Genomic DNA, 20,551 nt, shown 5'->3' with positions numbered 1-20,551 from the left:
TGGCCCTCCACTACCACAGTACTAACAGTACCGTATCATGGCCCTCCACTACTACAGTACTGACAGTAGAGTATCATGGCCCTCCACTACCACAGTACTGACAGTAGAGTATCATGGCCCTCCACTACCACAGTACTGACAGTAGAGTATCATGGCCCTTCACTACCACAGTACTGACAGTAGAGTATCATGGCCCTCCACTTCCACAGTACTGACAGTAGAGTATCATGGCCCTCTACTACCACAGTACTGACAGTAGAGTATCATGGCCCTCCACTTCCACAGTACTGACAGTAGAGTATCATGGCCCTCTACTACCACAGTACTAACAGTAGAGTATCATGGCCCTCTACTACCACAGTGCTAACAGTAGAGTATCATGGCCCTCCACTACTACAGTACTGACAGTAGAGTATCATGGCCCTCCACTACCACAGTACTAACAGTAGAGTATCATGGCCCTCCACTACCACAGTCCTGACAGTAGAGTATCATGGCCCTCCACTACCACAGTACTGACAGTAGAGTATCATGGCCCTCCGCTACTACAGTGCTAACAGTAGAGTATCATGGCCCTCCACTACCACAGTACTGACAGTAGAGTATCATGGCCCTCCACTACCACAGTACTGACAGTAGAGTATCATGGCCCTCTACTACCACAGGACTGACAGTAGAGTATCATGGCCCTCTGCTACCACAGTTCTAACAGTATCACGGTCTCCCAATACTGTCAGGAGAATTCCAATGAATACTGTCACACTTTCTGTTTATCCTTTTCTTTTCATTAACTGTCATTTTCTAGGATTCCTATTATATCCACACTAGAGCTCAGGCATGACGTTTCCATGATGTCAGCACAGCAAGAAGAGATTTTGGCAATATTTTCCTGGGAGAAAAAAGTGCACCACAAAAAGCTACTGGAAGTGTCATGGTGTGATATGTTTAGAACTCTCCTCTTTGTTATGAAGACCTGGTGCATATCTCTCTCCAAGGGAGATGTGTTGTTGTGTGCAGTAAAGCAGCAGATATTAAGCTACAGGCCTTGACTGTAAACAAGCAAACACATCTGCCTCCTCAGAGGAAATGCTTCATGTCACACTTTGGACAAGAGCAGAGATTTGGCTAGAAGTCCTGCCGCCTCTCAGTCCTTGGACGAGGAAAAGTCTTCCAAGTGAGAATAATAAGCCAAAATGGGGAGGTACTTTAGTTGTTTACTCTTATCAGTAATTTCCTAAATTATGGCCAGAAACAGGAGAGATCTGCAGTGAATAGCTGGAAAAGCAACATAGGCTTTTATGGTTATGTGTACAGTACAGTAGCCTATGGTCATTACGGTAGGGTGAAACTCACTCATATTTTCCAGTAGGGTGAACGGGCAAGAGTCCAGGCAGCCAGCCTAAGGGATAAGGGGGTGAGAAAGAAGAGAGAGGAGGGAGCTGACCATTAAAGGGGTCCTTCAAGAAATTAAACACTTTGCAGAGCAATAACATTAAGCACAGCCTCACTCTGATAGGCTTTGCATCAGGGCTGGGACAGGGAGGGAGCTGATTAAAAAGCATAGATAGTGTGTAGGAGGGAGTGATGGTGATTGTTTTACTGGCTGCATAGAATGGAGTGCTGGTAACTGGGGAGTGTTTATATACTGTACAGTGCCTTCAGAAAGTATTCACACCCCTTGACTTTTTCCATATTTTGTTACAGCCTGAATTTTTAATTGATTACATTTAGATTTTGTGTCACTGATCTAAACACAATATCCCATAATGTCAAAGTCGAATTATGTTTTTAGAAATGTTTACAAATTAATAAAAAATTAAAAGCTGAAATGTCTTGGGTCAATAAGTATTCAACCCTTTTGTTATGGCAAGCCTACGTACGTTCAGGAGTAAAAATGTGCTTAACAAGTAACATAGTAAGTTGCATGGACTCACTTTGTGTGCAATAATAGTGTTTAACATGATTTTTAAATGACTACCCCATCTCTGTACCCCACACATACAATTATCTGTAAGGTAAAATATACAAAACCTTGCAGAGAGCCTATCTAACTGACAATCTCTTTGGAACCAAGACTTAAAAATAACTGATATTGGAACAAGATGGAAGGAATTTGGAACATAACTAACAAAATTACAGTTCACTAAAATGTACGCTTAATCCAGTATAAACTAATGTATAGAATGTATTATACAAGAGACAAAATTCACTAATTCTACAGCACAAGGGCAGAGTCATGACTCAATAATCTGTCTTCAGGGAATGCTATGAAGTCCAAAAGTTATGGGCGGAGTTAGAAGTAGAAGTATTACAATGTAAATGTAATTTTAATCAGTCTGTTTGCATATTTCAAGACATGGCATATGAGGGTGCAGTGAGAGAAACAAAATTGTGCCGTTTGAGGCCATGTGGTGGAGAGTGATGCGGGCGCTGGAGATGGGGGTGTGAGCAGGTGGGTCTGGGTATGGTGATGTCATTGATGTTTGTGTGTGTGTTTGTATGTGTATGTTTTGTATTGTTTAAAAAATATATATATAATTGTTTATTTAATCCCACTCTGTAACAATACAAAATGTGGAAAAAGTCAAGGGGTGTGAATACTTTCTGAAGGCACTGTAGGGAGTGTACTAAGGAGTGACCCTCCACAGCAGCCCAGTCAACCCCCAGCATGTGTACTGTACAGCAGCAGACCCTCTGTGTGCTATGTGCTGGTTGGTCGTGACGAGCTGTAAACCCATCGGCTGTGTGTTTACATAGAGCCCACAGTGCAGTTCAGGCACGCACCCGTTCAGCACAGCCAGCTCCATCAATCTAAGGCTGTGCTGTTATTTCTACCATGGTGGAATGTCTCCCCAGGCATCTGTTAGGCCTTACATGGCTTATGGAATCCCATGCAGATTCTGATTATTTTATATGAATAGAGAGAGAGAACTTTGTCCAGGCGCAGTGCCATGATGTGCCCATCATATCTCTCTTTGCTGCTCTATAAGGTTCTGCTAGATAACTCAGAACACAGTGTAGGTTGCATCCCTAAACTCACTGCTTCCTGAGGCACTCCTACTGTCCATTTCCATAGCTGCTTGGCCCCACTACGAAGTCTTGCAGCTCTTTGGCCCAATGCTAAGGAACCCAGATGTTTTTAGGTGAGATCAAAGCCCACATCACTGTTTGACTATGTTCATTTACAATGTTTCAGGATCCATAGACATTGTAAAATAATTATAAATAAATTAACTTGCCAAGAATTTTTGATTAGCTTTGAAAAAAACCATTAAGGAAATTCATCTTGGTAATTCATTAATCTGTGAAATAGGTCCCACATGTCTGATCCCCGAGCCTCTGGCCCGCTCACTATAAGGCTAATGGAGCTAAAATGGAAGGAGATTTAGAAATGTCACAATGGATGTTTCTGCATGACCTAGATTAGTGGTTCCCAAACTGTGGTACTGGTTTGGGTATCCCCGCTATCTGCAAGCCAGCTCCAAGAGGTACCTGGAAATGACTAGTGTCATTTTTCACAGTGTAAGAATATTTATGGGGACTTGTTGCTCAAAGGCCAAATTCCTTTACTATTAGTTCAGTACAAATTAGCACTCTTAAGTACCTTTAAACTTATTCCAGCAGTTACACAATGAGCTGATAGGTTTCATAAGTCAGGGGTATGCAACTGATGGTCTTAGAGGTATGCAACTGAGAAAGGTTTCACACTAAAAGTGAGAAAATATGCCTGTTTGGAGACTAATTGTAGCCTCAAGTGAGACTCAAGTGAGCTGCCTGTCAGTGAAACTGTGGATAGATTGTCAAAGACATGAGACCACCCAGTGTTAGTGTTTTATCCTGTACAGTTCATCAGAGCGGTCATCCTGGCCCTCTCATCCTTGGCCCTTCTTCATCAGAGGTCACTGGGGTCTCTCTGTCCCTGGATGGAGACAAGGCTGGATGGAGTCGAACACATGACCACATAAGGCCAGGCAGCTTTGGCAGTGCTGTATAAACATTCACAGAGGAGAGGACTCTCTCTCGTGGTGCGCCTTGAATTTACTCCCCCTCCAAAATCCATGTGGATGTTAGTGTATGAGCCTCCTAATAAAGACCAGGCAGTTAGGTCTGCTTCTGCTCTTGGGTGTGTCCTGCATAGACTCACAACAAACTTTTACTTTAAAAAAACATATTGTATTATCTTTCTAGAGATCTCATCAACTGTAATGTATAAAATAATATCAATATGTATATATAAATAGTGTGTAAATAGTATTTTTGTTGTCTCTTGGTGTCTCGACAGTATATAACTCCTATAATATTTTTTATGTATTGTCTTATTTTGTTCTTGTCTATAACTGTTCTGCACTCTGTAATGTATTTAGTTTTTCTGTGGACCCCAGGAAGAGTAGCTGCTGCATGTGCAATAGCCAATGGGGATCCTAATAAACTAAAAAACAGTGCATCATCACATGCAGCTATCCATGCAAAAGTAATCTGTAGTATTTGAATGGTGAACTGCAATGCACTTATTTAACAAGGTTTGCACTTATCCCATGTGCACTTCAGGAAAATTACATTTCAGATTTAGATATGATACTTTTTCACCAGTTAGTTTTGATGTAGTCAACTACTTTTTCAAAGTAGCTTTAACTTTCTAGACTATATTTCTCTTTAGCTTTAGTGTAGCTCAACTTCTTCCAGTGTGAATTAATTGGTAGCTTGGTAAACTATATTTTCAGAGTAGCTACCCCAACACTGACAGACCAGAGTCTCATCCAGAGTGTTTCCACAAAGGATAGATCCAGTGGCCAGGGAATAAGCTGATCTCTTTGTGAGTGTTTAAAAGGCTCTCTTTCCCAGGCAGGAGAACAGCTCCAAATCTCAAAGAATGCAAGAAAACATGAGATCTGAGCAGAGATCACAAGGATATCACACTATCTCTCTCCTCTCTCTCCCACTCTTGATCCCTCTTTCTTTCTCTCTATCGCTCTCTCTTTTTCACAATTACACAATTTTCTCTGTATCGTGTCATGTCATAATGTGCAATGATCCAGGATCAGCCACCATGACCATGTCTATCGACTCTCAGAACACTACCCTGCCCTCCACCCAGTACCCTACTCTGCCCCTTAGTCACTGTCACTAGCCAGCTACCACCGGGTACATTACCCTGCACCTTAGGGACTGCTGCCCTATGTACATAGTCATGAACACTGGTCAGTTTAATAATGTTTACATACTATTTATATATCAACTGCTGTAAAAAAAAATATTGTGTGCTTGTTTGACATTTACTGCATTGATTGATTGAACTAGGAACATAAGCATTTCACTAAACCCACAATAACACCTGCTAACTGTGTACGTGACCAATCAGATTTGATTTAAACACAGTGTTGATAGGTCTAGTCATTATTGAGTGCAGACAACCATATTTGCTGCCTGATTCACTAAGAACAGAGAGCACAGATGGAAACTGAAGATACACATGTTGGACCAAACATAGTCTAGACTTTACACTTTATTCAAGTAAATGGCTCATATCCATACACAATTTACCCAACTGAAAGGCAGTAAACACCTCCGGTCAGGTCAGGGCAGCCATGCAGTCAAATAGTCAGGACTAGATCACACCAAGCCAGTATGTGTCTCAAATGGCATCCTATTCCCTACATCCCGATAGGGCTCTGGTCAGAAGCAGTGCATTATATAGGGAATAGGGTGCTATTTGAGGCACATCCAGTATGATTTCAGCAGCATGCTGTACCCTGAGGTCATCACTTGGAGTCTCTCACCCAGTAAACTGGGTCTTTTAGCGACATGATGTCAATTCTGCGCTGCAGGCATCTGCGCGGCAAACACTCACGAAAAGATTAATGGGGTTTACTGGATCATTTGTGTAGGCCCTGTCCTTTGGGACACAAGCCATCTGAACACAATGTGGCTTGGATGTTACAAAGGTTCTCTTTTTCTTTGCATGGTGTCCTAATGGAAAATATTTTACTCTGTCTGAAGTCTCTGGTTGATATGTCATACAATTGAAATGTCTCAGATTGATTTCACAAAGTAAAAGCTGTTTGTTATTACGTTTCTGACTTCACTAACATGTTTTTTCTCTGTTCATTTTCAGCATGACAGGGCATCAAGGTATGTACAGATTCAGATATTCCTTCTCTTGCGTACTTCTAAACCTGATTGCTATTTTAGTTTTTTAGCTCATGAGATATACAGTACCAGTCAAAAGTTTGGACACACCTACTCAAGGGTTTTTCTTTATGTTTACTATTTTCTACATTGTAGAATAATAGTGAAGACATCAAAACCATGAAATAACACATATGGAATCATGTAGTAACCAAAAAAGTGTTAAACAAATCAAAATATATTTTATATTTGAGATTCTTCAAAGTAGCCACCCTTTACTGTGATGACAGCTTTGCACACTCTTGGCATTCTCTCAACCAGCTTCATGAGGTAGTCACCTGGAATGCATTTCAATTAACAGGTGTGCCTTGTTAAAAGTTAATTTGTGGAATTTCTTTCCTTCTTAATGCGTTTGCGCCAATCAGTTGTGTTGTGACAAGGTAGGGGTGGTATACAGAAGATAGCCCTATTTGGTAAAAGACCAAGTCCATATTATGGCAAGAACAGCTCAAATAAGCAAAGAGAAATGACAATCCATCATTACTTTAAGACATGAAGGTCAGTCAATCCGGAAAATGTCTTCAAGTGCAGTCGCAAAAACCATTTAGCGCTATGATGAAGCTGGCTCTCATGAGGACCGCCACAGGAAAGGAAGACCCAGAGTTACCTCTGCTGCAGAGGATACGTTCATTAGAGTTAACTGCACCTCAGATTGCAGCCCAAATAAAGTTCAAGTAACAGACACATCTCAACATCAACTGTTCAGAGGAGACTATGTGAATCAGGCTTTCATGGTCGAATTGCTGCAAAGAAACCACTACTAAAGGACACCAATAAGAAGAAGAGACTTGCTTGGGCCAAGAAACACGAGCAATGGACATTAGACTGGTGGAAATCTGTCCTTTGGTCTGATGAGTCCAAATTTGATATTTTTGGTTCCAACCGCCGTGTCTTTGTGAGACGCAGGGTAGGTGAACGGATGATCTCCGCATGTGTGGTTCCCACCGTGAAGCATGGAGGAGGAGGTGTGATGGTGTGGGGGTGCTTTGCTGGTGACACTGTTGGTGATTTATTTAGAATTCAAGGCACACTTAACCAGCATGGCTACCACAGCATTCTGCAGCGATACGCCATCCCATCTGGTTTGCGCTTAGTGGGACTATCATTTGTTTTTCAACAGGACAATGACCCAAAACACACCTCCAGGCTGTGTAAGGGCTATTTTACCAAGAAGAGTGATGGAGTGCTGCATCATGTGACCTGGTCTCCACAATCACCTGACCTCTACCCAATTGAGATGGTTTGGGATGAGTTGGACTGCAGAGTGAAGGAAAAGCAGCCAACAAGTGCTCAGCATATGTGGGAACTACTTCAAGACTGCTGGAAAGCATTCCTCATGAAGCTGGATGAGAGAATGCCAAGAGTGTGCAAAGCTGTCATCAAGGCAAAGAGTGGCTACTTTGAAGAATCTCAAATATAAAATATATTTTGATTTGTTTAACACTTTTTTGGTTACTACATGATTCCATATGTGTTATTTCAAAGTGTTGATGTCTTCACTATTATTCTACAATGTAGAAAATAGTAAAAAGAAAGAGAAACCCTTGAATGAGTTGGTGTGTCCAAACTTTTGACTGGTACTGTACATACAGCACTCCAAATTGATATTTCTATGTCAATGTTCCAACAGTGTTTGTTTAATGTATGTCACTGTTGCAATGTCAGCTGTGTTGCTGGATGTTGTAAACCACCCACTCAAGGAGCTGTGCATCTGTCTTCCTCCCAGGTCGGACTCTGGTGGTGGGGACAGCAAGGCTGAACCCCTGGGCAGAACCAGCTCCTACACACGGAGGGAGACCAGACTTGCAGCGCTGAACAAGCAGGAGGACTACAAGAAGGTAGGCCTAGTGTAGAACCCAGAAGGGATGCAGAAGTTTGCTCTTGAAAAATATATTTTTTTATCTCAATGAGACTAACTGATAAAAAAAACATATGTACATATTATTTCTCCCACATACAATGGCATTCATGTCCTATTTAGGAGAAAGTTGTGTATGGGGCAAGAAGTGAGTAATGTAATACAATCCCATTCTTGTTGATTCACCTGGTGTAGAGCTATCAGAGCTGGACTATCATAGGACAAATGTTATCATATGATAAGGTATCTCCAAGTGGCATAAGCATTAACCCTTTGGTTTGTCCTCTTTCAGATGTATGAAGACGCCTTGGCAGAGAATGACAAGCTCAAGTCCCGGCTGGATGACAGCAAACAGGAGCTGACCAAGATACGCACCCAGCTGGACAAAGTCACCCAGGTACAGTATACTAGGAGTGGGTCTGATTGGCTGATGACTATCAGTCATACAATAGAGCCCCTCTCCAAAATCGATACTGCGCACAACACTGAGACTGTCCTGTATAGCCATCTGTAGACCATCTTAATTAAGTTCAGTCTAGTTCACACGTCTCAACAACATGCATATTGCATTTTAGCAATACATTGTTCAAGGCAACTGCAAGCTGATTAGAGAACGAACCAGTGTATCCCCTACAAAGTTTTCAAACATACTGTATTTAAAATTCAGTTTTAACCCACTGCATTCTTTTTTTTCACTTTGTGATAACAGTGCCACTCTGTCTTACAGAAACAGGACAGAATATCTGAAAGGTCCACTGTACTTGAATCAGAAAAAAGGGTATCTATCACTTATTATAAATCTTGAGGGCTTCTTTTTCTTTTTTTATCTGCCTCATCTACTTGATTTCACCACTCCAATTCTCTTTCAATCCTGACAGCTTGATGTCGACATTTTCTTTCACTCACCTCTTTTTTTCTGATCTCAGTCTCTTTTTTTCTGATGTCGTCCATGTCATTTTACTGTAGTGTGTTGGTCTCTGTATGTTAATTCCACTATGGGCTCATTATCATGTGTGGGAATCAAAAAATTACTCTTATCTTAACGTCCATTATGATTCTGACCTGAACGACCTGTTCTAACATTTCCCTTCCTCAGGAAAAACAGGCTCTGGAGAAGAGGGTAACAGACATGGAGGAGGAGCTAAAGGTAAGGTCTCCACTGCAACAGGAAGGGGGGAGGTCAGTACAAGGCCCTGGTTGGTTAGCATAGGCAAACAGGTGAAGGTGAGGTTGAGGGAGTAGGTCAAAGCTTCAGGCTCATTACCCAGTATCATTCTGAGTATCCCCTGCCAAGGTCAGGGCTCAGGAAAAGGAGTGAGAAACTCCAAGCTGCTGCTACAGTGACACACCCAGCAGTACAGCCTGCTGTCTGTCGTAGGCTACACATATTCTGCATTTCAAAGAGCAAGGGGGAGAGCAAAACAGCAGCAGAATATCATTCAGGACTGAATAGATGTGAACCTGATGTAAGTCGGAACCACTTCTAGCAATATCCAAAGGTTAGGATGACAACTCAGCATGTGACACAGAGATGTGAGACGGAAGACGGGAACAGAATGTTTGACCCCATGTTATGACCCCATGTTGCCTCAGCAGGAAGCTGCCCCAGTGAGAAATTTCCGCTGTGGGTACCAGCCCTGAGCCCCGAGCATGAGGCAGGCTGGCTCAGGGCCAGGGAGGGGGGACGGGACGGTGAGTGGTCTGGTCTGTACGCCACGGAGGAGTGATTGACACCTGCCTGTCACCTCACCTCTTTAGAGACCTGGGCATGAACACATGTCTGTGCACACAAACAAACACACACATTGCATACGTTAGAGCACATACACCAGATACGTATGTAAAGTCATATCCCCGCAGGCTGGCTGTAATGTCATTACAACCAGAAACTAGGTTGTTTGGACGTCATTGCAACAAGTTTTGCTCACTGGGATAGAGATATGCACATACAACATTATACAGATGCTTTTTCTCTATTCACATATACTGGTGTGTTTCTACACTTTTCCCTGTGCCACAGTGTCTGTCCAATGTGTGGAAATTCTGGTTACTCTCTATGGCTCTTTCTTCTTTTGGATGAAGGGCTAGGATTATTTCTGTCAGCCTCTGAAACTCCAGCACTGGCAAAATTTGTGAATTTATCTACAGGGCTTAGTGAAGTCAGCTCTGGTAGATATCAAAGAGTTCAAGAGCATTAAAACATCTTGATGGATAATTATGTATTCTCTCTCAATCGCACCCCTCTGGCTCCCTCCTCTCTCTCTCTCTCTCTCTCTCCACTCCAAGATACACTTTTTAATAGTGGTCCTTCAGAACAGTGTGTTGTGAAAGGCTTACAGAGACAGCACAGAGAAACAGTCTGACATATCCATGGAATTTTCAGTCCGAGTAAAGGCAGACTTCAAATGGTTTCCTCCAAAGTGCCCTGGGGTGTTAGCAGCTGGATCTCCTCCATCTCTTTCTCCCTAGCCTTCTCTCTTTCTCCCTAGCCTTCTTCTCCTCACTCGGCTTCTCTCTTCTCTTTCTCCCCAGCTTCTCTCCTCCCTTCAGGCTCATCTTAACTTCCCTTTCTACCTGACTTTCTTTTCCTCTCTGGGTTTCTGGGGAGAAGCCTCTGAGGCCACTCTCTGAGCCACATGGGGCTCTACTTTCCTCTGTCTCTGTGTGTGCTACCTCCTTGCCTGCCTGTGGTTTTCCTTAGGAACGGCATCAAACCACATACCTCTCCACTGATCCACACTGATGTTTACCTCAAAGTCTTGCCAGGGAACCCAGGGAAATTAATCATTTCCATTGTCCTATAACTTATTGGGCTCTCTTACTTATGGCTCAAATTGAATGTTATATTGAAAGTCCCCTGCCCTCTTCTCACCCCAGCATGACTGACAAGCTATGTAATCCATATAGCACCTCCCCAGCCACTGCCTTTTAAAACTGCCCAGGTTTGTGGAGAGCAAACCTAAGGATAGCTCCCTGCTGTGCTTTTCTTTTGCATAGATGTCTCTTTTGACGATTTATTTCTTGTTTCCTTTTACAGTATCTCTTTGTGTGTGAATGTCATTGAGGAGCTCCTCAGTGTGTACGTCTGCCTCTGTGCGTGAATGCCTGTGTGTGTTTATATCTCTACCTCCTCCCTTGCACTGGCCTGCCCCCCTGCTCTCTCTTTCTATCTCTCCGTCTCTCTGAATTCCTGTGTGTATAGGCCCTCTCTGTTCTGGCACTGCGGAGCGGCAACGAGCGTCTGCTGGCTGAGAACAGGGCCATGCTGCGTGTCCTCGCCCGCCTCTCCGAGATGGCCTCCCTGCCTGAGACAGAGGACCTCTAACCCCACTGTCCCCCAAGCCTCCACCTCTCTATCCCTCCTCTCGCTCAGCCACACCTCCTCCACTGCCTTCCTCCTTCTGGTTCTCCTCCTGCTGCAGCTCCTCCTCCCCTCTCTGCTGCTGTACTCTTCTCAGGCAGGTTCCGCCCACCTCCCACTCTCACTCCTCCACCTTTGGCCTCTCTCACTCATGTGGCATACCTCTCTCTGACTCACTCTCCCATAAAACCAATGAAGGGCAACCCCCTAAAACCCCTTCCCCTAAATGATATTGTGACCGCTGCCTTTAAATCTATTTTGAGCTACATCCATGCTGCATAGGTGAATTACTAGGCGGCGTAAAGACCAGGACAGTAGTGGTTGCAGCCTGACATTTCTCCAGTGGTTATTATTACAGTATAGTCAAGCGAGTCACTTAATCATCAGCTTGAACGAACCCAAAAACAGTCTGAACGCTGCTTGAGAGACTGCTGCATGGCATAGTGCCGAAGTCACCAATGGAACCTTGTAGGGATTAACATGATTGCAATTTTCCATTTCACAAATCTGAAATGTTCATTGTTTGCCTCTTTTTTTGCCAGTGTCCAATGTAAAGTGGCTGACAGGGAATTTTACATTTTAAACTATTACGTTTGTCTCAATCATGTGGTAGTGGGAGTGGAATGTGTAATCTCATTGGCATCCATTAACTCACTAAACCCTTTTCCACTGGCCCAAAAAACATGTGCACATTAGTGTGTGTGTGTGTGTGTGTGTACTACACACAGCTATGTCTGAGACAGAGACAGAACAGGACAAACAGTCCTTGTTCTCCAGGGGCATTCGCAGTATGCACCGTCAAATTTTATGCATAACAATATGCTGCTATTTAATTGTGGTAACTGGACTAGACAGGAGAGAAGAGATGAGTGCATCATCGTCTGTGTTGGCTTTTTCATGCAAGCACAAAACGTTATTGTTCAGTGCACTGTCTGTGGGGGATGGGGGAGATTTTGACAAAGATTGTGGTTATTTTTAATCATTACTCATGCTGTGGGAGATGACCTAGATTGAGGATGTTGACCGCCTTGCATCTCTCTCCCTTTCGGTTCGCAGTTTGCAAATAGAACCATACGCCAAATAATGTCCCTACTTTTTGCACGATCATACTGTATTGGCATGCTCTCATTGCTTTACATCATATTTGGCTGAAAGCCAGTCTTTTGTCCATCCTTTGCATGTCATGACTGTAGAGATTGTAAGGTTCAATCATTTAGCAATGAGTTCTTGGTGATTAAATATTGAATATCATTCTTAATTTTCCTGAAAATGATAAACAATGTTTATATCATGTCTGTCAATGTTCCTCAACAGAAGGAACATAGACAAAAGACAAGGCAGTGTCACTTTCACATATTGTATTTCTGTACACAGTATGCGTCACCACTGTTCCTTGTAGTGAACTAGCTACCATGACAATCTAATGCTGCTCTCTCTGTTCCTGTAGGTCTTGACAGAGCTCAAATCAGACAACCAGAGACTGAAGGACGAGAACGGTGCTCTGATCCGTGTCATCAGCAAGTTGTCCAAGTAAGAGGGTGGATGCCCCCTGTCCAAAGTCACAGACACTTCCCTGAAGCTTGCAACGTGTCACTATCATTGGCATTTGGTACCCTCCCACCCTGACACTGAACCATGGTGCTTCTCAGAGGCATGGTGAGGAACCTTCCAACTCCTGATGACCCCTGCCCTGACCCTTGACCTCCATGCTCTTAGGCCCACTTCATACCAGGAGGTCAAAGGTGAGAAGAAGAGCACACAGCGTCCGCACAAAGAGATTGTTGGTCTGGGGTATAGTAAACTCCGAAGCTCCAGACCAGCAATCCAAACAATATCACATCCACATATTTTACCTGTACATCACAAACATACTGTATGTATGTATTTATTTTGTGCTTCATTGTGCACTGCAAAAGATTCTTCTTTCTTTTTCTCAAACTACTGAAAAAGCACTCATAGGAATTACTTTCAATAATCTTTCATTACAGTAATAACATTACACATTGCCATGAATGTTTCTGATGTCAGGTGTTGTGACTTGTTTATGATTCATGTTTATGCTTTGTAGTTCAATTGAAGTCACAATTTCCGCCACAGACCCTTTTCTCTGAGCTGCTCATTAGTGTGGTCTATCATAGTCTCTGAGATGTCATATTTGTCACATTTGTTGAATATTTTAATAATTTATTTATGCGTTTTTGGTTTAGAATCTTTATACTTATACTCAACTATATTTCTACCAATATATTATTAATATGTATCCTCTTAAAGCATTTTATGAAACCATACTGTTTGGAGTCCACATAGTGCTTCATGTTATGAGATGGACATCATCTTTTTTATTTCAAGTGAAACCTGTACATGATTTGTAATGCAGATGGCACAGGGAACAACACACAAGGGCCTTCTTTACGTGCCTTTCCTGAAAGACCAATACAGCTATCAGTCTACACATGTACTGTACGTATATTTAAAGACAGTATTTTACGTTGAAACAACTTTACCATGTATGTATGTATTGAGATGTACAAGACCGGAATACTGACATGCTACTTGTACACACGGCTGTGGTTTGATCACTTGCTTAATAAACTATAGAGGTGAAATATATGATAAGTCATTGTGAGTTCTCACTACCAATGTGCCCTAAATTCCAGATATCTTGCGAAATGAAATGGGTAGCTCTTAATCCAACCCTCTGATGCTGAAGTTGAAATCCCCTTGTAAAGAATAAAGTAAAGTCATGATGCACAGACAACACATGAATCCAAGCTAATTAAAAGGCCTTTATTTCCTGTTTGTTTCGTACAGAGCTGGTAACACTTATGATAGATCTGTATTGAGTTATTTGGTTCCCTCGATAACTTTACAAGGATCCCCGATGCTCATCCACTGACGGGTTGTAGGGAGTTTGTATTTGAGCAACGTTTTTTTGTCCAGTCAAGGGCTAAAGCATGCGATCCACAGTAGGCACAAGTACTGACATGAACACGCGCACCACAACACTAAGACACATAGAAACACAGCCAGAGGACACACAAGGTCCTCTGAGGCTTAAAAAGAGGATGAAGAGCGAGGAGAAAAAAGGAAAACATTCTTTTGGAATACAATTCTAGTATGGAGAATGAGGAGTGAAGGAAAAGTTCGAGAGGGTTGGTACTATTCTGCGCGTTTTGGCAGTACAGTATATATATCCATGTTGTAAACGTGAAGGACGACGTTCCTCTGGAAATCAGTCATTATAATTCCGGATCCAAAGACCTCAGCGAGCCCAGTTCCACAACAACAGCACATTAATGGTAAGACAAAACAGTGAATTCATGGTGGAAAAGTTCAATAATTGTCTCTTCCATTGGCCCTACTGCAGTTTCGCATTCTAAATATAACACAATAGAAACACAACACTAACATAGTGATTATTACAGTACAAAGAGGAAACAAAGCGAGCTACAGAGACAGAGACAGGAGAACACATCGTTAGGTGGTGAGTGACTTAGGCCCACTGAGACACTCCCTAACACATTGCTGACATGGAAGTTGGATAATATGATGGACTCTAGTTTGGAGGGTTTCCCTTTAAGTCTCATTGACCCCTTTTTATAATGTACTTGAATACTTAATTTAAAACGCCTGATAGAAACAAAGCAGCCAGTAGTACAAAATAAGTGTAGTATGTAGTGTGTGTGAATCATCATGCTCTTAATCCATTGTTTCTTCCCCTGCTGAGATATAGCCTACAGTTAGTTTCTAAAGCAGTTGTGCATAAAGTAGAATATATATTTAGGTAGTATATCAATTTAGGCTATCAAAAAATATGTATTCCTATAATAGAAATCATTTTAAACTCTTTTAACCATTGTAAATAAAAACATGTTTGTTAATTATTTTCATCACCACAAATGTACAATTAAGAATGGTTTATGTATTCTGGGCATGCAGATATATATGTCTAGGTATAGTAAGTTGCAGTAGTACTGTGTTTTTGCACTGCAACCGCTGACTTTATAAAGGGCCTATGCTTTTTGTTCCTGTAACACAGGGGTTCTCAAAGTGGGGTCCATGGTCAGATCTCAAATCATATTTCATTTTGTTTTATGAATATTTCAGATTAAATGCATTTTGGCAAAGGGATCTGTGGCATAAGTTTAGAGGGTGTAATATAATACAATGTAATATTATTAATCTAGAATTTGTTCTTAACCCTGGGCAACATGGGCCTGGGAGTTTCACAAGGATATTGGTATCCAAAATGCTCCACCAATTATCCATTTTTCTACTTAATAATTCATAAAGCTAGAATTCTTAGTTGCTACATCAATTTTTGTTATGGAATACCATAATATACCCATTGATTCTTGAAGAATATAACTTATAAATGCCTCATGAGATTAGTTCAACTGTTGTACCGCACCCCATCAGAACCCAAAATATAAGCTTGTTTTACTCCAATGTTTGTAAACAATGTAAATGTAAACAAACACTGTATAGCCTCAAAATATTGTTAAAACTATCATTTTGATTTCATGGATGGTCAGTCCTTGTATCCATAGCTCTTCAGTCCTTGTATCCATAGCTCTGTCTATGCATTTGAGAGTTGATACATTTCTCCAGGCCCATCTCTCAGCTTTTTACCAAAACAGAGGTGGGGTGATGCGGGGTGTGCCTTTGTTATTGTTTCAATTATAAGGACTAGCTTCAAACTTTAAAACTGCAACATTTTCTTTCTGCCTCATTGCAAAATGTGTAAAATTGCAGGATATTAGCTTGAAAACTGCTAAATTGCCAAGAGGTGGGCCTTTAAAATGTTCCTTGGCCAGAGACTTGGTTCATCCGGCCATGCACTGCTGAAGTCATAGTAAAACTCCCTGTATGCAATTTTCTTTATCTCACTCAAGTTATGAGGGGGTCCCTGATGAATTTGCTCTCACAAAAGGGGTCCCCGGCCCCAAACAGTTTGAGAACCCCTGCTATAACACACATACATAGATACTAACACACACAGTTCTCAGTCTCTTTTCCCCATAGAGCTACAGTGGCTTGTGAAAGTATTCACCCCCCTTGGCATTTTTCCTATTTTGTTGCCTTACAACCAGGAATTTAAATGGATTTCTGGGGGGTTTGTATCATTTGATTTACACTACATGCCTACCACTTTGAAGATGCAAAATCTTTTTTATTGTGAAACAAACAAGAAAGAAGACAAAAAAACAGAAAACTTGAGAAAAAAAAAAGTCAATACTTTGTAGAGCCACCTTTTGCAGCAATTACAGCTGCAAGTCTCTTGGGGTATGTCTCTATAAGCTTGGCACATCTAGCCACTGGGATCTTTGCCCATTCTTCAAGGCAAAACTGCTCCAGCTCCTTCAAGTTGGATGGGTTCCGCTGGTGTACAGCAATCTTTAAGTCATACCATAGATTCTCAATTGGATTGAGGACTGGGCTTTGACTAGGCCATTCCAAGACATTTAAATGTTTCCCCTTAAACCACTCAAGTGTTGCTTTAGCAGTATGCTTAGGGTCATTGTCCTGCTGGAAGGTGAACCTCCGTCCCAGTCTCAAATCTCTGGACGGCTGAAACAGGTTTCCCTCAATAATTTCACTGTATTTAGCGGCATCCATCATTCCTTCAATTCTGACCAGTTTCCCAGTCCCTGCCGATGAAAAACATCCCCACAGCATGATGCTGCCACCACCATGCTTCACTGTGGGGATGGTGTTCTCGGGGTGATGAGGTGTTGGGTTTGCGCCAGACATAGCGTTTTCCTTGATGGCCAAAAAGCTCAATTTTAGTCTCATCTGACCAGAGTACCTTCTTCCATATGTTTGGGGAGTCTCCCACATGCCTTTTGCCGAACACCAAATGTGTTTGCTTATTTTTTTCTTTAAGCAATGGATTTTTTCTGGCCACTCTTCCATAAAGCTCAGCTCTGTGGAGTGTATGGCTTAAAGTGGTCCTATGGACAGATACTCCATTCTCCGCTGTGGAGCTTTGCAGCTCCTTTAGGGTTATCTTTGGTCTCTTTGTTGCCCCTCTGATTAATGCCCTCCTTGCCTGGTCCGTGAGTTTTGGTGGGCGGCCCTCTCTTGGCAGGTTTGTTGTGGTGCCATATTCTTTCCATTTTTATAATGGATTTAATGGTGCTCCATTGGATGTTCAAAGTTTCTGATATTTTCTTATAACCCTGACCTGTTTGGAGACCTCCTTGGTCTTCATGGTGCCGCTTGCTTGGTAGTGCTCCTTGATTAGTGGTGTTGCAGACTCTGGGGCCTTTCAGAACAGGTGTATATAAACTGAGATCATGTGACAGATCATGTGACACTTAGATTGCACACAGGTGGACTTATTTAACTAATTATGTGACTTCTGAAGGTAATTGGTTGCACCAGATCTTATTTAGGGGCTTCATACATATGCACGCACCACTTTTGCGTTATTTCATTTTTTGAATTTTTTGAAACAAGTTATTCTTTTCATTTCACTTCACCAATTTGGACTATTTTGTGTATGTCCATTACATGAAATCCAAATAAAAATCCATTTAAATTACAGGTTGTAATCCAACAAAATAGGAAAAACGCCAAGGGGGGTGAATACTTTTGCAAGGCACTGTAACTGTCCAGCTGGTGGTCTTGATTGCAATGACCGTGGCAGTGTAAAACGTGTTTAAACAATCTTTTTGAGAAAAATGTGCTGTATATTAACCTTTAATGAAAGTTATCTTATCATCTAATCTGTATCCGCATCAGTGGAATTATTTTGTCTCTGAAATAGATTCAAACAGATTACTGATGATGATTTTCATGGAATTGTAAATATAGATGGATATACTGGCAGTATTTTAGAAAGACACTGAAATCTTCAATTGGATTCATGTTCTATGTGCATCGGTTCGGTCACAGTTCAACAGGATTGATTGTAACATTGAGTGAAGAAGCAACATCAATGATCCCGCTATTAAATTGTTGCAAACATGTTGAATGTGACATCAGACAACACTATTATTATTTAAATAGTGTTGCCATTAGAGGACATGTCGACATGACACAGCTAGTTTCCATCAAAGTGGCTAAGATTATGCTGTAGATTATTTACCTTAACTTTACTGTTTACCATGAATGCAACATATGTTGATCAAACAATAATGCTGAGGCTTGGCATTGTTACAAGTTAGATCTAGATTGTATGCCATATCACAATATTATTTCATATTTATAAGTCATGTCTGTAAAGCCACTGCAGATGAAAACACAGCTATTTCGTGACAGCATAGTTCCTATAGAGGGGTCCATACACCGAAGTCAGGGTCCTAAATGAATTGCACTCAGCCCAAGGATCACCGACAGGCCAGCCTGACACTCACAGTTCGATAATGTAAATGTTCTGCATGCCTTCTTTGAGTATTTTTGATGACATCTTTTGATATAAGAAGACCATGACCCATGATTCATACTATCAAAACAAGGCATATACAAATTACATCACAGGAAAAAATCTGCTACTACATTTATAAAATAAAGACAACTTCAACAACTTCATAGTAGAAAACAAAATCACATCCCCTCTACTAAATTCACAACTGCTCTCAGTGCTCAGTGTTTTGCCTTCTAGAATCTAGATGAGTGCAGAGTTCGGAACAGAATGAAGAAGAGAAACACTGACCTAGGAATATAGAGAAGTGTTTTTTTGACACATCAATAACTCTAGTTACACAGCAGAGCTCTAAAGAGTTAGTGCTTATGTCTTATGGCTTTAGTTTTTATCTAATTCAACTATCTGTATACACATACACATATTTGTTTAATAAACACTGTAAAATATCCATAATTGCAAAGGGTGTCAGGTCATTAAACCAATGTAAAGGAAATAAATATAAAAAAAAAAAAAGCAAAAGAATGTACAGTAGGGGGCTTTTTGTCCACAGTGTGGAGGTGTGTGGATTCAGTTCTGTCTCATTTCAGCATTGGCACTTATAATTGGAGAGTTCCACTTTGGAATAGATGTAATTCTTGAACTGTGAGCCCCCTAAATGTTTGATATTTGTCATCAAGACAAGAATATGCTTAAATAATCACAAAATAAAACATTGTATGAATAAATAAATAAATACATACATAAATCAATCAATTTTAAATAAATTATGATTAATCCAAATTAAAAGTATCACAAGGAGTTAGATAGCAAGCATGCTGCTACGTTTTCATCCTACATGAACTCACCCACAGTACTTGACAACACACTTGCTTAAAAGTTCAGGCGTGGACAGGATCGTATTTCTAATATATTATGACATTCTCTCCAATAACCCATTCATGGAAAATAATACACATTTGTTTCATTTAGAAAATATACTGTGCATCTTTTTTCCTCCATTGTGTTACAGTATTAAAATGACAAATGACACCCACATACGTACACAAGATATAATTGCTTTATCTCTAAAACATGCTCTTATGTACAGTATTTTGTAGAAACATGCAGAATCAACATGTACGAACTATGTATATAAGCAAAACTACACACCGATGGGTTGTTTGATTGCTTGCATGTTGTCTTTTCTTTAGTGTTGCTTTTTGAACATACAGAAGAAACTAAATGTAAAACATAACTAATCTGACCCCTACTGGACATATAAATAAAGATATGGTCATCCAATAGAGAAAAGTAATAAATGAACCAACAATCACTACTGTAATTCCCAAAGACTTACAGTATAAAATGTTCTCAAACTGTTAAAACATTAAATTCCTTTGCTTGTTATTTAACACAATCAAGTCGTTTTTCATCATCATTAAAATACATAATTGCTTTGCTTAGTACCATTTTGTTGTTTTGAACAAGATGGTGCACAGGGACAGTTCATGTTCCATCAAATTACCAGTGTGGCTCTATTGTCTAATTATATTTTGCTAGGACTTTTACATGTTTAAGAGGGTAAGCAAATTGTAAATTTCATTCAGTCATATGACCAGTTTTATAATCAAATGTATCTCAAGAGAAAGTCCAAATGTAAAAATCACTCATTCAGTGAAGGATCTGAGGAGCAGCATTTGATTGAAATGTGTCTCTTTCCCAATCAGAAGACTTTCTAATATGAGATCTGACTTGTGTGGCTGTACATGCCACAACCAACTCAAACTCACGACAT

General features: G+C 41.0%; 2 protein-coding genes across 15 annotated transcripts in view; one reads left to right on the top strand and one right to left on the bottom strand.

Moving 5' to 3' along the window:
- The window catches only part of LOC121545625 (protein phosphatase 1 regulatory subunit 12B), a 31,543-nt gene extending 17,528 nt beyond the window's left edge, over positions 1–14,015 (top strand). For 2 of the 11 annotated variants that reach the window (XM_041856310.2, XM_041856318.2), the window contains 6 exons: positions 6,113–6,129; positions 7,913–8,024; positions 8,337–8,441; positions 8,772–8,822; positions 9,141–9,191; positions 12,853–14,015. In XM_041856310.2, the coding sequence (XP_041712244.2) occupies positions 6,113–6,129; positions 7,913–8,024; positions 8,337–8,441; positions 8,772–8,822; positions 9,141–9,191; positions 12,853–12,939 (423 nt within the window). In that variant the 3' untranslated portion in view covers positions 12,940–14,015. Of the gene's footprint in view, positions 1–6,112; positions 6,130–7,912; positions 8,025–8,336; positions 8,442–8,771; positions 8,823–9,140; positions 9,192–9,637; positions 11,485–12,852 lie in introns of those variants that run through there. The other 9 variants (XM_041856308.2, XM_041856309.2, XR_005996280.2 and 6 more) reach the window with 8 other exon arrangements.
- Positions 14,016–17,952: 3,937 nt separating this feature from the next.
- The window catches only part of LOC121545624 (synaptotagmin-2-like), a 91,675-nt gene continuing 89,076 nt past the window's right edge, over positions 17,953–20,551 (bottom strand). For all 4 annotated transcript variants that reach the window (XM_045209484.1, XM_041856306.2, XM_041856305.2 and 1 more), the window contains one exon: positions 17,953–20,551. This exon is cut by the window's right edge and continues 1,928 nt beyond it. The gene's annotated coding sequence lies outside the window, so the exon portion shown is untranslated.

The sequence above is a fragment of the Coregonus clupeaformis genome, chromosome 30, assembly GCF_020615455.1.
Source record: "Coregonus clupeaformis isolate EN_2021a chromosome 30, ASM2061545v1, whole genome shotgun sequence".
NCBI lineage: Eukaryota > Metazoa > Chordata > Actinopteri > Salmoniformes > Salmonidae > Coregonus > Coregonus clupeaformis.
This window is presented reverse-complemented; position numbering and strand designations above follow the sequence as displayed.